Raw genomic sequence first — 18772 nt, 5'->3', positions numbered from 1 at the left:
AAGCCGTGTGAAATGAGGACTCCAAGGGCGTCGGCTGGTTGCTCTTTTTTGACACTTTGGCTCCGATGTGTCATCAGCTTCTTTTCTCACTTTATTAGTGGGATTCTCTCGATTATACCCACCCAGCGTCGCTCATCCACCTTTTTTTTCACTTTTATTTTATCATCGATATAATATACGTTTTGCTTTCCTAAGGTAGCCAGCTTTATGCCTAAGGGGAGGATTCACATTTCATCGCACAAATCTACTATTGGATTATTCATCGTGTATATAGATAGGTGAATGATAGAGTTTGGAGTGTGTTGATCAAACAGTGCATTCATGTGAAAAAAGTTGGATCTTTCTTTCGCATAAAGTATATATACACCCCCGATCCCTCCTACAGAGTTAGAATGCTCACAATATATATAGTGCATGCTTAATGCTTGCTTATTCCATGCACAACAAAGCAGCATGCTATAACTTCTTATACACGCAGTTCTCTCCAGCGCACTAGCTAGCAAGGATGAAGTAGTGCAAAACTCAAGTCATTTGGATTTGAGTGAATAATGTCCGGTCGACTCAACCCCCTGATCAATGCAAAAATAAATAAGATAATACAATAAATAATAACATAGAAAATACATAGAAAATATAGAATAATAATTATATAATTTTGGCATATAATAGATATAGAAAATAAATAATACGGATTTACTTAAGTCGGATCATGCTTTAATGAAAAATTCAACCAAGTTATTAAGTTGGATCACCAAATTTTGGATTGAAATGTTTACCTGAAATTGAGTTCAATAAGTGATTTATCCAACAGTTCAACTGGCTCGATCTAGATTAAATTGCATAACCCTTGGTATTTAAAAAAATAATATGAAGAAATTATAGTAGGTTCAACCATTTTTGCCATTTTGTTTCTTGGTCTAATATAGTATGGATGTGTATCAAACATTGACATGCACGGGATGCACAATATGGCTGTGCTCCTTAGGTATCTTGCTGTGTGATGTGTTAGCCTATTCATTGGAGCTAACTTGGCTCCAAGGATCAACTAGAGGTAATCTTGTCGAACCAGCATTTGGCATATGCAAACACATGTCATTGTTTGTTCTATAGCAAATTTTAGATTTGTTCATGTAAAAATGTGCATAGGCATACGTAGATCATAATTATACTTCTCTTTTATCTGATGGAGATATACATGTTTTTTTTGTTATTTTGTCAAAAAAAGAGCTTTGCAAATCATTTATCAGGAATGTTAAAAGGCATATTCACAGCTGAAGACATGTTCAAATGTTTGGAACTTAAAAGAGAAGAGAGGTGCCACCACTGGACTATAGCCTTGTTCTCTTGGACGATACGCAAGTTTGAGAGAGAAAACAAAAGGATACTAGTAAAGCTTATAAATGAACATCGACCATGGTGCATCTTTTGGGTACTATCAAGCTAGATATGTTGGTGCTCAGCATACTATTTTTTGCTATATTGATCAATGAATGTAAGTAAATAAAGAAAAAGTGATGAAACTAAAATCTAGTCAACTTGGGTTTTTCGCTATTTGTAGTCAAGCTTGAATAGGCATAACTAGGGATGGTGCATTCTTGTGCAACATAGAATTTAGTAAAGAAAAAAAATTTTCCCTCAAAAGTAAAAGTTGAAAAGATAATTTCAAAGCAAAATATTGACTTTTATATATTTTATATTTAAATTGAGGAATCGAAAGTTGGATTTAGATCTCCCCACCTGAAAAAAATATATTCAAATTTAAGTCTCACTCAATCTATAAAATTGATTCTTATTTGATGTTTGTCTTTATATCTCTAAATAAAATTACTTATTATTTTGCCTCTTCAAAATATTTTAATATAATTTTTATTTTGCACAACCTATTAATTCAGTGAATAAAATAAAATAAATGAAAGGAATAATTTTCTTTTCAGAAAAAATACCCCATCAATGTTATCTTAATGGCCTAATCCTTACCACCATGTAATAAATCTATCATTTTTTTGTTACTAAAAATGTATTGTGCAGGCCCCTATACCAAATAATGTAAATTGTAGTAACTATATATATATAAATTTTCATTTTGAAAGAAAGCTGATTTTGAAAGATACATACAATCATTTTTAGACACATGGCAGGGGACACACATGCATGAACGCATGAGCATAAATGCACAATATATGTATTACTCACACAGATACATGCATATGGTGCATACGAGCATACACACATGCACTCACGCACATGCTCGATCGTACAGGCGGACGCAAATAATTTTCTTTTTTAAGTCAAGAATCTTCGTTTATTATTTTTAATCTATCTAAGAAAAATTATCCCACCGACATGTTAAGCTGGGAACAACTAATAAGAAAAAGAAAAAAAAGACGCTTACGGAAGCCTACTTGCACTAACTTGTGCATTCTCTCGCGATCTCGCCCACAGGCAAGCGGCCGCGCTTGAAGCACTTCAAAACGTTGTAACATCACACACCACAACCACTCCCTCCCTGCTGTCGCGTGGACTTATCCATCTCTCGTCCACCGAGAAACCAATCAAAATCCTGCGTCAAATTCCTCCATGACCACCAACCATTCGCCCTTGTCGCCTTGTATGACTTCTTTACTCCATGAGCTCGACCTCGATCTACAATCCCAACGTCACCAACCCCACCAAACCTTAAGTTTCTACTTGCCTTCGCTCCAAAGCTTGCATTAAATCTTTCATATCGACCTGGCACTGGAAGCTGCTTTCTCTGACCGCTTGCAGCTACTGCATTGCTCGCTTAGTTTGCGATTCAGATATGTATTCTCTGACTTTTTTCGTTCTATTTTGTTTCCATCATGAAAGGTTCGATACGACGATATCGAGGTGAAGCTGCTATTCTTTATCGTCGGCGGTGGTGGAATTTGCGAGCCAGTAACTCATTGTGATATTCTCGCTGGCTTTGGTTGCGTTTTTCAACATACCGTTTGACTAGCAAAACGAGATCATCAGCTTCCTTCTTTTGATGTTGAAACTTTTCTGTGGTATGTAAATTATGGAAGGAACCCGTTACAAGCACAGCAACGTTAGCGATTTAGCTTCGTCTCTCGATGCAACTGGATGGGCGTCATGAACTCATGGGAGTCATGGAGCGGAAATCAGCAGCCCTATGAATTGCATCGTCATTTTACGAATCAGGAGGATTCGTTTGATTCTACTTGAAGCCATGTTGGACTATTCTATCTCCATATGTTAGTTTTCTGAAAACGTCGGAGTTAAATTAATTAGTTTATACTAGAGCAGTATATGCTCTCAGTATTGACAATTTTAAACGACAACCTGATGAGGTGCAGTCGTTGATGGATTTAATGAAGCAAAAGATCGATGAATTGCTAAAGGAAGAGAGCATTGTGAACAAATATAGAATTAGGATTAATTTTTGGAAAACATGAGTCTTTTGAGGGAGCCGGCAAGATTAGCAGCTGAAAAGGCAATGGCAAGCACTGCCAGTGAGTACAGGACCAGTGTTTTCAGCATGCGTGGCCTACACGTCGACAAATGAGATCATGCATGCTGCTGAAGAGTGAAGAATCATGTGTAGAAAAGAGGGGCAGAAGACGGAAAGGGTATAATAATGGTTATAAAGATGAATCAGTTCGGGCAGATAACATGGATAGTGTGATTTCAGTTACTGATTTGGAGCGGCACTTGTACACATCTGATTGCCCTGATCCTGATATTGTGATCAGGACATCGAGAGAAACTCCGCTGAGTAATTTCCTTCGCTGGCAAACTACTTTTAGCCACTTGCAAAATCCAGTCCCTTTATGGCCAGAGTTTTCTTTCAGGCATCTCGTTTGGGCCATTTTAAAATACCAAAGGAGAAGTTCAAGTAAAGAGAAAAATTGAGAGCTATGATGTTTAGCTTTCAGAAGTTGTACCATATTTCATTAGATTCAATTGTGTTGTAACGATATGAGCTTTATCTGTTTTATAATGAATACAATGCTATTATTGCAATTTTATGCTGGCATGATTGTTTGAGGATGCACTACAAGAAAATACGGTTTTGCCGACTCTTCCCCGCCGACGCTAACAAAAAGCGTCGGCAAATTACGAGCGGGGGCCGAAATTGGACGACGCGTTTTGTTAGTGTTGGGTGGAATTTAGATACGACGACGCTTTAAAGCGTCGTTGAAGGCCAAAAGGATACGACGACGCTTTAAAGCGTCGTCGGAGGCCAAAAGGGGCCCATCGCCCCCGATCCCTCCTTTTTCCTCCCCGATCCCCTGCCTTCTCTGTCTCTCTCTCTCTCTCTCGCACGCGGAGCAAACCCTAACCCTTTCACCCAGCCGCCATCCCCCCCTCCTTCCTCCCCAATCCAACTTGTTCTGCTTTGGATCCCCCTCCCCCTCCGAGCTTCGAGGACGACGATGGCCGTCGAGAAAGGTGTTCTACCCCTCCGAGCTGGGGATACGGCGGTGACGGCGGGCGGGCTGTGGTCCGACGAGATGAGCGGCCATGGATGTAGGCAAATGGAGGCTGGGTTTGTGAGTTTCAAGACCCTCGTCCATCTCGTAAGTTTCATCTCCTCCTCACCTCTCCATCCACCCTTGCAGCCCCATCTCCCTCCAAGAACTTCTCCTCCTCTCACCCTCCCCTCATCGGAGGCCCAGGCCGCGGCTCGTGGCATCCAAAGTTCGATCAGGCCCCGAGGAATGTTCGAAGGGCTCGGAGGCAGCTGGAGAAGGAGATCGTGAGAGAGCTGTGATCCTTTCCTTTCCTCGGGTGGAGCCGCCACGTCGAGACAATCTTCGTCGTCTTCTTCCGCTCCCTCCCCCGCGTCGCTTTCCGCCGGGAGTGCCTGAGGACGCGGGACAACGCCGCCGTCGCCCTCGATTGGGTCTCCGGCAAGGAACTGCAGCTTCCCTTTGATCTCCGGTTCTCATTCTTCTGGTTAGCTTCATTCCATTTCTTGAATTCATCTAATTGTAAGAATTACAGACTTTTGGTTCTTTTTCAAGAATCAAGATTGCAACCTGTTTTGTGGTTAACATCTTTTTCTTGGAGGTAGGGTTTAGATAAGATAACTGGGGAATTCCCTGTTCCTTTTGAATTTTAGAAGAAATTCTTTACATCTGATTTCTTCTAAAATTCTTTATATCTGATTTCTTCTAAAATTCTCATCAAGACGCTTCAGGTTCTACACTGCTCTTTAATGTGGGAGGGTGGAGGGATAGAAACAGGGGAAACCCTTCTCTGCTCTCTTTCCCTCTCACCGAACCCTCGCTCGTCCTGATCGAGCGAGCCGGAATGGCGCAGAAGCTCCAGCACATATGTAAACTTTGATGAAATTGCATGTACTGCAAGCATCGCAATATATACTTGTAGATTTCCATAGTTTATCTTACTGGATATACATTCATTGATTATAGATTTACTATGTTCTTAGGTGTGGTAAGTAAGAAGTGTTAGCTGCATAAATGGTTGAATTGCTTGTTGGTTTTGTTACTTGAGTGTGCTGCTATTCTCATTGAACCTCAATGGATTTGGCTCACTTGTTTAAGAGTATGGCAAGTTTCACTTCCTAAAGCTGTATGCCTCTTGCCTGTGTCTGCGATTTGCTAATCTCATTTATGTTTGTAGATTAATGAGGAAGCAAGTGATAAAGTTTTGGAGAACAGAAATATAACGAGGTTCGCAGACCTGTCTACATTAAACGGAATGAAATCATCCAATTCATTCCAGACTTTTGGTTAACTGCGGTTTGTAATCTCTCTCTTTTTAGTAACTTTATAATTAGGCTACAACCTAATTAGGACACATGTATTCCATTGTTCTCATCTCTACCACATTCATGTTCTATTCATAGAAAGATACTGAACACAAGTCTAACAGTAATATTTGTTGAACATGGTTTTGTATCATTATATGTTGCATGATACTTGGATGCCTGACTTGTTTTCTCATTCTTTGTTTTGATTTTTTAATGCAGTTTCTTTAGTTGGTTTGGTGAAACTGAACTGAAAAATTTCTCAGATGGAGTAACAGATGAGGTAATAATTCATAGTAACATTGGAAAGACTGATTGTTTTGGAGTTTGGACTATTCCAAATCTTTCAAATCAATTTTTCTTTTTATGCTTCTGTTATCATAAAAAAAATTATATGATAACCTGGTCTTGATGTTTGTCTTGTTTTTTTAATCTTCCTATTTTATGAAGTCTGCTATCTTGTATGCAGATTCCTGTTTTCAGTTTTTGAATTAGTTCAAACCTCGAGCTTCTTTTCCCATACATTTTCTGTCTGCTTATGTTTCCTCTACAACAAACTGATGCAGGTGGCAGAGATTATCAAGGAAGATTTATGGCCCAACCCTTTGAAATATTTTAATAATGCAAGTGTTCTCCCTTCCATCCATTACTCTTTCTTTTGTCAAATATTGATATTTCTTCTCACCGAACATCATTTCTGAGTTCACCTAAGACTCTTCTGCACTTTTCAATAATCTGATGATGCAGGAGGCTGATGAGGAGGATTTTGATGGGGATGAAGATGATGAAGAGGTAAATGTCTCACTTGTTTGAGTTTTAAACGAAGCTAGCCAGTTTCTGATGCTGCTGCTGCTGTTGACTTAGTCAAAGGGGTACCTATTATGAATATTGGCCTCCCATTGCTTGTCTATTTTGCTCCAATTTCTTTTGTAGTCAAACTATTTGCTTTTCTATGATTTTATGCACTGTATCTGCAATCCTCATTAGTTGTGTTGTGCTGCTATTTTTCTGTATCCATATGGATATAAACTGTTTATTTTAGCTTAATGTTGTGCGGGCGTCTAAAACAAACATTGTGTTTGACTCATATCTACATAAATCATATTGTTAAAAAGGAACCTTTAAATAATGGTTGCTAATTTTCCACTACAGTTTTTTCTTCTCAAGTATATGCATGTGTTCTTGTCTGCTGAAGCTTTATGCCCTCATTCTTGAAATCATCATTATTTTACTTCTTGTTGTATTATGATGACTTAAAATTAAGATTTCTTTGGAGAGATTGATATAAAAAATTTAGTGTTTTGATATAAAAATTATTGTTTTGAATTTCAGTTTTCCTGCTGTATGTGTAATTATTGTATCTTTTACCAGAAATAATTATTGTATAGGTTGTATTTCAGAACTAAAAGAACTCTTTGTATCTAAGGTCTGACAATGAGTTATATTTTAAATGGGCTAGTTTAAATTTATATGCATTGCACTGGGAATGTAACTAACAAGCAGTTAGTTGCTTTTGGCTATGCGACTATGGGTAGGATTTTTGATTTCTCAAACTTCTGCTCTCATTTATTCTTTAGTTCCATTTTATTTGTTCTGTGCTCTGTCTTTTGCTTAAGATCCACTCAGCTTTTGTGTTCATTATAAAATTCAATAAAAAAATTCAGCCAAAAAGGATGTATATACTACTCTAGTCTAGCATCTTTACTTGGTGTGGTGACTGATATTATAGTCATCATCCATTCTCTTTTTTTTTTTCCAAATTCTCCACTTTGAAAAAAAGAATATTTACTGATCCATAGAAGTGCTTCTGCATATTAATATTAATAATTTATGCAACTGATGCAATCTTATTCTTAGACATGTTAATTTTATTTATTTGTTATTTTGTTTAGATGTTTTTGCACTTTTTTACAGAAATAGTGATTGGCAATGGCTTGAATTGACTTTCTCGATGTCCGTGAAAATTTGACTAAATTACAGAGTAGGCAACCCAAAAAAATTTACTCCTATGATTCCTAATAATTCTATCCACTTTGAGGCTTCAGAAGTCTTTATTTGATATATTTTGAAATCTCTGGTGTTTTGCTTCCTGAATATTCTCATGTTCCATTCCTCTGTTCCTAAGCCTTTAATACGGTGCAATCATGATGTTCGATAAGGTATCATGGAGACCTAACAAATGACTATCAAGTAAATTAAAGAGTGAATGCCATGAGATCATCTGTAGACAAGTATAGCACTATATTAAATCATGGACATGAGTTTTGCTTGCTGTAGACCTGTGCTATTGCTGTGTATTATACAATATCTTCTTATTTGCACACACTAATAAATCATGTGTGACCAATTATGCTATTTTTTGTCAGAAGGGATCTGAAGATGATGAGGATGGCGACCAAGATGATGATGAAGAGGAGGATGATGAGGATGATAGTTAATCCCTTGTAGCTTCTTTCATTTTGGCTTCCACCACTTGCTGTGGCGAGTGCAAGGCAAGCTTATGACTATTGAAGGGCTCTTGACTCAAGCGGGCTGACTTTCGATCATGCTTTAAGCTTTGTAGTTGTCAATTTTTGTACTTGGGGAGTTTCATGAGCCCTAGTTATAGCTGGTGGCGTGTCTAAAGCTAGGAGTTTATTTACTGATGTGGGTATTAAATGTTTGATCTTGGACTTATAGCATCTCCGTATCAAGAATCCAGGACTTTGTATGGGCAGCTGCTGCATCATTTTTTATGAACTTGTTTAGTTTTACATCAATTTAATCTGATCTCTTTTCCTCTGTCTTTTAGTTGGTTCTTCTTGATATCTCTGCATGGGGTAAATTTTCTTTTCATCTATGTTCTAGGGTCCGGTCAGTTTGAACTTTTGTATCTCTCGGCTCTCAGTAGCACCACTTGAGTTGTGCGTGCCCATTGTGTTTGTTTTGACTGTGTTGGGCCAGGACCCCACATCGGTCTTCGTCCCAGGAACCAATATATGGGACATTGTGCCCGTTGTGTCGACTAATTACATTTGTCGCATAACAAAAAATTTTTACATAATTTGTCATGCAATATATGGGAGAGAAGTAATGCACAAGCTATTAATCCAACTGGAAAGGATCGGAGCTTAGATTTAGGTCCGCTATCTAAAAAATCACGAATTTTTTTTTTAAAAAATAATATTCTAACGACGCTTTAAAGCGTCGTTAAAATCACGAATTTTTTTTTAAAAATTAATATTCTAACGACGCTTTAAAGCGTCGTTAAAATCAAGAAATTTTTTAACAAAAATAATATTCTAACGACGCTTTAAAGCGTCGTTAAAATCACATTTAACGACGCTTTAAAGCGTCGTTAATTTCCGACGCTTTTGAAAGCGTCGGAAAATATTTTCCCCACTGTAGCATAGGCGACGCTTTACCGACGCTTGGGAAAGCGTCGGGATGGTTTTTACCGACGCTTAAAAGCGTCGCTAAAGGCCAAAAAAAGCGTCGCTAATGCCCAATTTTCTTGTAGTGATGGTACCCGTGATAGAGGTTGAAATTTGAAAAAAAGGGAAGGTATTATAGTTTTTCATGAAAATTGTTGGTTTTGGTGAAGGCAATTCTCTTTCAGCAGAAATTAAATTAGTGATTCGACATGTATCTTCTGTATCATGACGGTTTATTATTTTCCATAAGCATATGCCTATTCATTTTTACTGCTTTGCTGCTGCTACTATCGTCGTAGTTTATTGTTGTTGTTGCTGCTACTGCTGCTCTTATTATTATAAGCTGCTTTCAGTTTTTATAAAACAAAATTTATTATAGGTTCTATCATTTAATACAGTATCTTGGCTCTAAACATTGCCATCACAAGTGAACGTTGTTCTCAGCTATGTTTTAACCTTCAGGTATTCGACAAAAGACTGCAACAGTTGCTGTACCTTGACCAACATGGGCATCTAATCAGATGGGGCAACAGCGCTGCTGAAAAGCCTGACCAACTAGAAGTCACTTGAGTGCCATAAAAAAAAATAAAAATAAAAAATAGAGTGGATAAATGTTGGGCATGGATGGTTTCCTAAGAAATTTTAAATGATGGTATTGCATCTACGTACGCTTCATGTAGAGAGAAACAACACAGAAGCATATGTACATGTCTTTGAAGAGCAAGCAAATTAATTAGTATATCCAATATCATGTGCTTAAGCAACCTGGTCTTTCAATTTCACAGAAAAAATGTACTTCTCAAACAAAATTTGAGAACAAATGTTGTCCCTTGAATCGGAGCCATCGGTGCTGTGAAAAGATCCACACTGGCTGGCTGTAAACTTCTCATGATGGCCTGTGAGATAAAGGGACTGAGCATTGTATAATACCAGAACTATATAATACATTTGTCTTAACCAAAAAACCCTAAGAGCTCGTTTGGTTCGCAGGAAAAAAAGGAGGGAGAGTATGGTCAACGGGAAAGTAATTAGATGCCTCTTGTTTGGTTGGAGTTTTCAAAGGAGAAAGATGGAAAAGTTGTATTTCCGTGGAAATATGATTCCCACATCTCATGGAAAAATCTTTCCCATGAGACGGAAATCACGCAATTTTTATTTTTTTCCAAAAATACCCTTCAGCATTAAAAAAGCATTAAAGAGGTATTAAAGACCTAATATTTATTAAGGGCATAGTAGGAATTATATATAACTTTTCCAGAAAAGTGATATCCAACCAAAGATAAGCACTTTGGAAATTTATCACTTTTCCATGGTCAACTAAACATGCCAAAAGTACTTTCCTAGGCATCCTCTTCCTAGGAATTTGTTCCTAGGAATTATATTCCTAAGAGAAAAAATGCTTCCCGCGAAACAAACAAGCCCTAAAAGAACCCAGGATAGAAGTGGGACTTGTGCTGCTTGAAGTTGATTATGCTAGGTTGGTGATCCTTAATCGCCTCGACAAAAGGTGTCGTGAGCAATAATAACACCAAATTAAGCAGGCATGAGGAGGTTAATTATCATGCCCTGACCTAACAGCATGAGCAGGTAGGCGCACAGCCTACAAGATTTGACCCATAGAACATGAAAAGCCTGCTTGAGATTTTTGATTTCCATATGGATTATTCATAATAACAGGCAGTGGTAAAATTAAAGCATTTAGAAAATTTCAAATGTTATAATTTTACAACCAAATTTAATCCAGTTGCTTCTACATTTTATCAAATGTCATTACATAACATTTTTCCAAGGTAAACATTATTCAAATCAAGAAATTTACTAAGCCCTATCTCTCCCGTTTCTCTTCAAATTAGTTAAATATCATTGAAAGATTGACGTTGAACAGCATTTGCATAAAACTTCCGCTATTCATTTTATTTTCACTCTTTTTCCAAAGCTACCGAAAGCTCCAAAGTTTTTACAAAGAATTGCAGAAAAAAAAGGTTTCACTGTCATTTGTTGTTCTCTAGATATTTTTGTTCTCAGATTTTTGGAAACAATAATTAGGCAAAAATTAAAATAGCAATGCCCTATAGACCTTGAACTCTGAACTTTTGGTCTGGGCTTTGTGCACTAGGCCCAAGCCTGTAGTTAAGAATCACAATCGGACTTCAGTCATTAGCTTAGCATAGGCGCATGGATTCTATCAAAAAGTCCTGTTAAGGGTTGCCCTATGAACCTGTATAAAGAAAAATAGAATAGTTACTGGAAGAAGAGAGAACTAGGACACTCCCAAATCCCAAGTATTTTTTTTAAACATCCTGATAAATTTGGAGTTTCATTGGATACATGCAAACAGTAACCAATTTTATTTTATTTAATTTTCTTAAAAAAAGTATAATCAATTGTAAGGTTAATTTGCCATATCTCGATTTTTAGACTAAGTTTATTTTTAAATCTATTTTTTCTACGAAGTGACATCGCTTTTGTTGGTGTAGCATGATAAGCATACAGAACAGCCACTGCTCACTGCCAATCAAGATGGATCATTATATTAAGAATGGATCATTTACTTAGAATGCTTTCCCATAGCTGACTCAGTCTTTCCCTTTAGTAAATTCTAGATTAGGCTAGTGTCCTGTTCCTTAAACTAGGGAAAGTAAATAGCAAGACAATTAGAAAAAAGTAAAGTGGCTGAACAACGCTTAGTATTCAATCTAGTATGGTGGAGACTTGTGTCGCAAATGAGAACCCCCTCACCTGTTTATAGAAGAGGATGATGTCTCTTGTCATCCATTTAGTAGTTAGAACAATATTTTAGACATTGTAAATATCTTGCTCCTAAAAATATTCCAAGTGTTAGAGAATTTTAGACATTTCAGGGAAACTCCAGATTTTTCCAACAAAAATCTTTGCAACTCGAGTTTCTTTTAGAGTTTGAGTGCATTTTTGAACTCAAATTGTTAAGAACGTGTGACTTTCCTTCCTAAGAGAAATTATTCCCCACAATAAGATGTTTCCTTTTACCCAACATCAAAAAGAGACATACTATAAACTTTTCTTTAGTTATTATTTAAGCAAGAAAGCTGCGTTCCATACACTAGTAGGCATACAAGCGCAAATTTATTCTTAACTACATCAAGAGCACGTTATGGACCCATTATGCAAGGCATATTATAAGGTAGGGATTTTCCTCTAGGAGTGTCAGTTTCCACCCCCACCACTTCCATAGCCGGAACCGTAACCGTGCCCATAGCCGGAGCCGGAGCCACTGCCGGACCCGCCGCCGCCTCCACCGCCGCCGCCACTGCCATAGCCTCCGCCATGGGCACCGCCAGCACCATACCCGGAACCACCTCCTGAGCCATATCCCGATCCACTCCCGCTTCCATGCCCTCCGCCGGAGCCGCCGCCAGCACCACCACCTCCGCCACTCCCGTAGCCTCCACCATGTGCACCACCACCAGCACCGGACCCGTAGCCCGAACCAGAGCCATACCCGGACCCAGTGCCCTCGCCCTCGCCACCGCCTTTTCCACCACCTCCGCCACCACCACCTCCCTTCCCGTATCCTCCACCAACTCCTCCGCCAGCACCCTCACCGTATCCCTCACCATATCCCTTACCGTAACCAGACCCAGAACCACCGCCAAAGCCGCCACCACCACCACTTCCACCGCCACCTCCACCGCTGATTCCGGTGAGGGATCTAGCGGCAGAAGTGAGCCCAACGCTTAGGAGGACAATGAGGGCAAGAGCCAAAAGCCTAGTGCTACTACGACTAGCCATGGTAGTCAAGGTGCGGAGTTAAGGGATGCCAAGGTAACGGGGGAGAGGAGGGCTATTTAAAGGCCTTTTTTTGCATGGGTAACGGACGAAAGCTGAGGCCATAATGCACGTTGTTTTCGAGAGGGCCAAAGCCGTGTGAAATGAGGACTCCAAGGGCGTTGGCTGGTTGCTCTTTTTTGACACATGGTGCCGATGTGTCATCAGCTTCTTTTCTCACTTTGTTAGTGGGATTCTCTCGATTATACCCACCCAGCGTCGCTCATCCACCTTTTTTTTTCACTTTTATTTTATCATCGATATAATATACGTTTTGCTTTCCTAAGGTAGCTAGCTTTTATGCCTAAGGAAGGGATTCACATTTCATCGCACGAATCCACTATTGGATTATCCATCGATTGCTTTGAAATGTATACAGATAGATAAATGATAGAATTTGGAGTGCTTTGATCAAATGGTGCTTTCATGTGAAAGAAGTTGGATCTTTCTTTCGCACAAAGGATATATACATCTCTGATCCCTCCTACAGGGTTAGAATGCTCCCAATATATATAGTGCTTTATGCTTGCTTCTTCCATGCACAACAAAGCAGCATGCAATAACTTCTTGTGCACGCAATTGGCTCTGGTGCACCAGTAAGGATGAAGTAGTGCACATTGAAACTTAATTTATTTGAATTTGAGTGAATAATGTCAGGTCGACTCAACCCTCGATCAATGCAAAAATAAATAAATAAAATAATACTATAAGTAATAAAAAATTAAGTTGTAATATAACACCAAAAAATAATTAAAAAATACATAGAAAATATAGAATAATAATTATATAATTTAGGTACATATGATGGAAAATAATTAATACTGATTTACTTAAGTTGGATCACGCTTTAAAGAAAAATTCAGCCACGTTGTTAAGTTGGATCACCAAATTTTGGATTGAAATGTTTGCTTGAAATTGAGTTCAATAAGTGATTTATCCAACTGTTCAACTGGCTAGATCTAGATTAAATTGCATAACCCTTGGTATTTAAAAAAATAATATGAAGAAATTATAGTAGGTTCAACCATTTTTGCCAATTTGTTTCTTGGTCTAATATAGTATGGATGTGTATCAAACATTGACATGTACGGGATGCTCAATATAGCTGTGCACCTTAGGTATCTTGCTGTGTGATGTGTTAGCCTATTCATTGGAGCTAACTTGGCTCTAAGGATCAACTAGAGGTAATCTTGTTCGAACCAGCATTTGGCATATGCAAACACATGTCATTGTTTGTTCTATAGCTAATTTTAGATTTGTTAATGTAAAAATGTGCATAGGCATATGTAAAGATCATAATTATACTTCTCTTTTATCTGATGGAGATATACATGTTTTTTTTTTTAATTTTGTCAAAAAAAGAGCTTTGCAAATCATTTGTCAGGAATGTTAAAAGGATTATCCATATCAAACATTTGAAGAAACATGTTCAAATGTTTAGAACATAAAAGAGAAGAGAGGTGCCACCACTGGACTATGGCCTTGTTCTCTCGGACGATATACAAGTTTGAGAGAGAAAAGAAAATGATACTAGTAAAGCTTATAAATGACTCTCTTTTTTAGTTTCCACATATTTCAAAGAAGGGAGAGTATGGTTTAGTTCCCCACCCCCACAAAAGAAAAGAAGGAAGAGAGAGAGGGAGACTATGGCAAAACAAACAACATAAAAAGGGAGAATGATGACTCTGAAGCAACCATGTAGTCAGACAACAGGAGAGGAGTTTATGTTATACAAAAGCCTATACATCGACCATGGTGCATCTTTTGGGTGTTATCAAGCTAGACATGTTGGTGCTAATTAAGCGTACTAGTTTTTGCTATACCTATCAATGAATCTAACTAAATGAAGAAAAAGTGATGAAACTAAAATCTAGTCAATTTGGGTTTTCCGCTATTCATAATAGGCATAACTAGGGTTGGTGCATTCTAGTGCAACATAGAATCTAATAAAGAAAAGATTTTTTCCCCCAAAAGTGAAAGTTGAGAAATTAATTTCAAAGCAAAATATTGACTTTTATATATTTTATATTTAAATTGAGGAATCGAAAGTTGGATTTAGTTCTCCTCACTTGAAAAAAATATATTCAAATTTAAGTCTCACTCAATCTATAAAATTGATTCTTATTTCATGTTTGTGTTTATATCTCTAAATAAAATTATTTATTAAATTTTATTATTTTTCCTCTTTAAAATATTTTAATATAATTTTTATTTTGCACATACAACCTATTAATTCAGTGAATAAAATAAAATAAATTAAAGGAATAATTTTCTTTTCAGAAAAAATACCCCAACAATGTTATCTAATTAATGGCCCAATCCTTAATTACCACCATGTAATAAATCTATCATGCATTTTTTTGTTACTAAAAATGTATTGTGCAGGCCCCTATACCAAATAATGTAAATTGTAGTAACTATATAAATTTTCGTTTTGAAAGATACGGTACAACCATTTTACGTAGACACATGGTAGGACAAACACATACATGAGTATATGAGCACACGTGCACAATATATGTATATTCACATAGATATGTACCAATGGTGCATACATGCATAGTTGCATCGTACAGACGCATGCAAATAGTTTTCTATTTTAAGAAAAGAATCTTCGTGTATTATTTTTAATCTATTTAAGAAAAATTATCCCACCGACATGTTAAGCTGGGAACAACTAATAATTAAAAAAAAAAAAAGACGCGCCCGGATGCCTACTTGCACTAACTTGTAGATTCTCTCTCGATCTCGCCCGCAGGCAAGCGGCCGCGTTTGAAGCACTTCAAAACGTTGAAACATCACACACCACAACCACTCCCTCCCTTCTGTCGCGTGGACTTATCCATCTCTCTTCCACCAAGAAACCAATCAAAATCCTGCGTCAAATTCCTCCATGACCACCAACCATTCGCCCTTGTCGCCTTGTATGACTTCTTTTCTATATGAGCTCGACCTCGATCTGCGCTCCCAACAACCCCACCAAACCTTAATTTTCTACTTGCCTTGGCTCCAAAGCTTGCATTAAATCTTTCATATCGATTTGACACTGGAAGCTTCTTTCTCTGACCGTTTGCAGCTACTGCTTTGCTCGCTTAGTTTGCGATTCAGATATGTATTCTCTGACTTTTTTCGTTCTATTTTGTTTCCATCGAGAAAGGTTCGACGCAAGGATATCGAGGTGAAGCTGCTATTCTTTATCGTCGGCGGTGGTGGAATTTGCAAGCCAGTAACTCATTGTGATATTCTCGCTGGATTTGGTTGCATTTTTCAACATACCGTTTGACTAGCAAAACGAGATCATCAGCTTCCTTCTTTTGATGTTGAAACTTTTCTGTGGTATGTAAATTATGGAAGGAGCCCATGCATTACGAGCACAACTGTCACGCCCCGAGCCCGAGGCGTGGCAGACGCCGCACGCCCGTGCGGCGGGCCGCCCAGGCGTGCAAGGCAGCTGATCATATCGAAGCAATCACATATGTTTAAAGATGACATAATTATTCAAAAAGCAGTCTTACAAAATTTCAGAATAGCATATTTACCAACATAATTCAAATGTCCAAACTAATCTAACTAAAATGCCAATAACTGAAGAAATCATCAGGAATCTAACGCACTCCCCAATCCCGTGCGATCAAGCCTCTGGATCTGAAAAACAGAGAAAATAAAATAATGAGCTACACTAGCCCAGTAAGCAACAAAATACCCCAAAGTGGGGTCAGAGCATATCAGATCAAAATACAGGATAGTAACTGGAATAATTCATAAATAACATTGTTTTACTGTTCTCAAAACTTATTATCATTTTTCCAAAAACTCTGATATCATAATCTCAACACAAACAGACTACGGCCACGTACCCCAGTGGCATGGGTTGCACAAAGTGCCAAATCCACTATTATTATCCACCGATGGCAGCCGGTGTTGCACAAAAGTGCCAAATCCACTATATTTACCCACCGATGGCAGTCGGTGTTGCACAAAAGTGCCAAATCCACTATATTTACCCACCGATGGCAGCCGGTGTCCAGAAACCACTATTCTAATCACCGGTGGCGCGGTGTCGAAACCGGTTCCTCACAGATTACAAGTCGACAGGTCCAACGTATAATCCCCATTGGCGGGGCCAGAGCAGAACAGAACAGATCATAGCCATGCTGAGAATGCATATATATATATATATAAACAGATTTCATAAATTGCCCAGTCATAATTTATGGATTTCAGAGCATAATTTTCAAATAAAATTTAACATGCTAGACCCATTTTACTAAATACAAAACATATGTCGAAACTTAATCAGTTTATCAAACAATTTGGAAATCACACTTGAAGTATTAAGTTACTTACATCTTCTCGCTTAATCCCTACTTCAGATAGGCGGATCAGGTTCACCTGTTTAAATTTAATTAATTTCTTTGTTAATTTCAGAGCTAAGCGAAAGTCCAAAAATAATACTACTGGGCACGGCCCAACAGGGCCCAGAGTTGGTCCATAATGAACATGGCCCGATAGGGCCCACATCAGATACGGCCCAATGGGTCCACATAGACTCGGCCCAATAGGGCCCTCCCAACGTTGGCCTCTAATTTGTTCATTTATGCAATAAAAATTCGTTTCAGGGACCAATGTCTAATTACATAGCACCGTTCTGTAATAAAACTTGGGTAAAAGGACCAAACAAATATAGTTGAGGGACTTTATGTAATAAATCTTTCCTACAGGGATCAAATACAAATTACAGAATACCTTTTTGTGAAATAATATACTGCCAAGGGCTGAACTGAAAATTCCATTTATTGGCCAAATGGGTTCGGATTTTGGGTTCCGGGTTTCGGGTTCCGGGTTCGGGTTCGGGTTCGGGTTCGGGTTCCGGGTTCGGATCTGAACTGGGCCCAAGTTGGGCCCACAAAGGTACTGCCCAACTGGGCCCAACCGGACTGGACTGGGCCCAAGTTGGGCCTGCAGTGGACTGGGCCCAACGGCCCATCAAAGTGCTCACGGCCCACAATGGGCCTTCTTCCTTCCCGATCTCCCCATGGACAGGGGAGATGGGAAAACGAGGGAGGAAGGAGGGCAGCAGGGTGGCCGGCCTAGGTGGCCGGACGGTGGCCTGGCCGGCGGCTCGCGGGGGACGCGGCTGTTGGTAGGGCGGTCATGGCCGGCGGCAGATTGCTGCGGCGACCGGCGTCGAGGAAGAACCGAGAAGGATCTCGGTTTGGGGCAAAAATAGGGAAAAATATCACGTTATTTGGCAAAAGACGAAGGCAAGGAGAAGGAGGCTCACCGGTGGTCGACGGAGGTGGCAGATTCCGGCAGCAGGTGGCTCGGTTCGGCAGCTAGCAGCGGCGACGGCAGCGGTGCTTTCCGGAGAGGAAGGAGAGCTCAAAACAGAGGAGGGTCAAGTGGTGATGGTGGTTGGCCGAGGCGGCTCGCCGGCCACTTGGGAATCGGGAGTAGAGGAAGGAGAGGGAGAGGAGAGGGAGGAGAGGAAGAAGAGGGAGCTCGGCCGTGATCTGGAGGAGGGGGGAAAGGCTTTATAGCCCTAGGGCAACGGCTCTCCGCCGCGTGAATCGCGGCGGTCGAGCGAAATCCGTGGCCGGATTGGCCGCGGATTAGCTGGAGGGGGGGGTGCCGCGGATGCCCACGACGCCCTCGCCCCGATCGCCCCCGGAGGGGCCGGAGAGGATCGCGTTCGCGATCCTCTATTCCGGCTCTTCCCCAAAAAGAACGGGGCTGAAGTCGGCTGGGGCTGCCGACTTCAGCCCGTATCTCACATTCTCTCCTCCTTATAAAAATTTCG

General features: G+C 39.4%; 1 protein-coding gene and 1 pseudogene across 1 annotated transcript; one reads left to right on the top strand and one right to left on the bottom strand.

Moving 5' to 3' along the window:
* Positions 1 to 1413: 1413 nt before the first annotated feature.
* LOC120108358 lies at positions 1414 to 3891 on the top strand (annotated as a pseudogene).
* Positions 3892 to 12193: 8302 nt separating this feature from the next.
* LOC120108359 (glycine-rich cell wall structural protein 2-like) lies at positions 12194 to 12983 on the bottom strand. The gene has a single exon (XM_039121940.1). The coding sequence runs from the start codon at positions 12934 to 12936 to the stop codon at positions 12352 to 12354; it is 585 nt and encodes a 194-aa protein (XP_038977868.1). The 5' UTR covers positions 12937 to 12983; the 3' UTR covers positions 12194 to 12351.
* Between the last annotated feature and the right edge of the window lie 5789 nt (positions 12984 to 18772).

Source organism: Phoenix dactylifera, unplaced genomic scaffold (genome assembly GCF_009389715.1).
Source record: "Phoenix dactylifera cultivar Barhee BC4 unplaced genomic scaffold, palm_55x_up_171113_PBpolish2nd_filt_p 001293F, whole genome shotgun sequence".
Taxonomy (NCBI): Eukaryota; Viridiplantae; Streptophyta; class Magnoliopsida; order Arecales; family Arecaceae; genus Phoenix; species Phoenix dactylifera.
The sequence above is the reverse complement of the archived record's forward strand: the minus strand, read 5'-3'. Positions and strand labels throughout refer to the sequence as shown.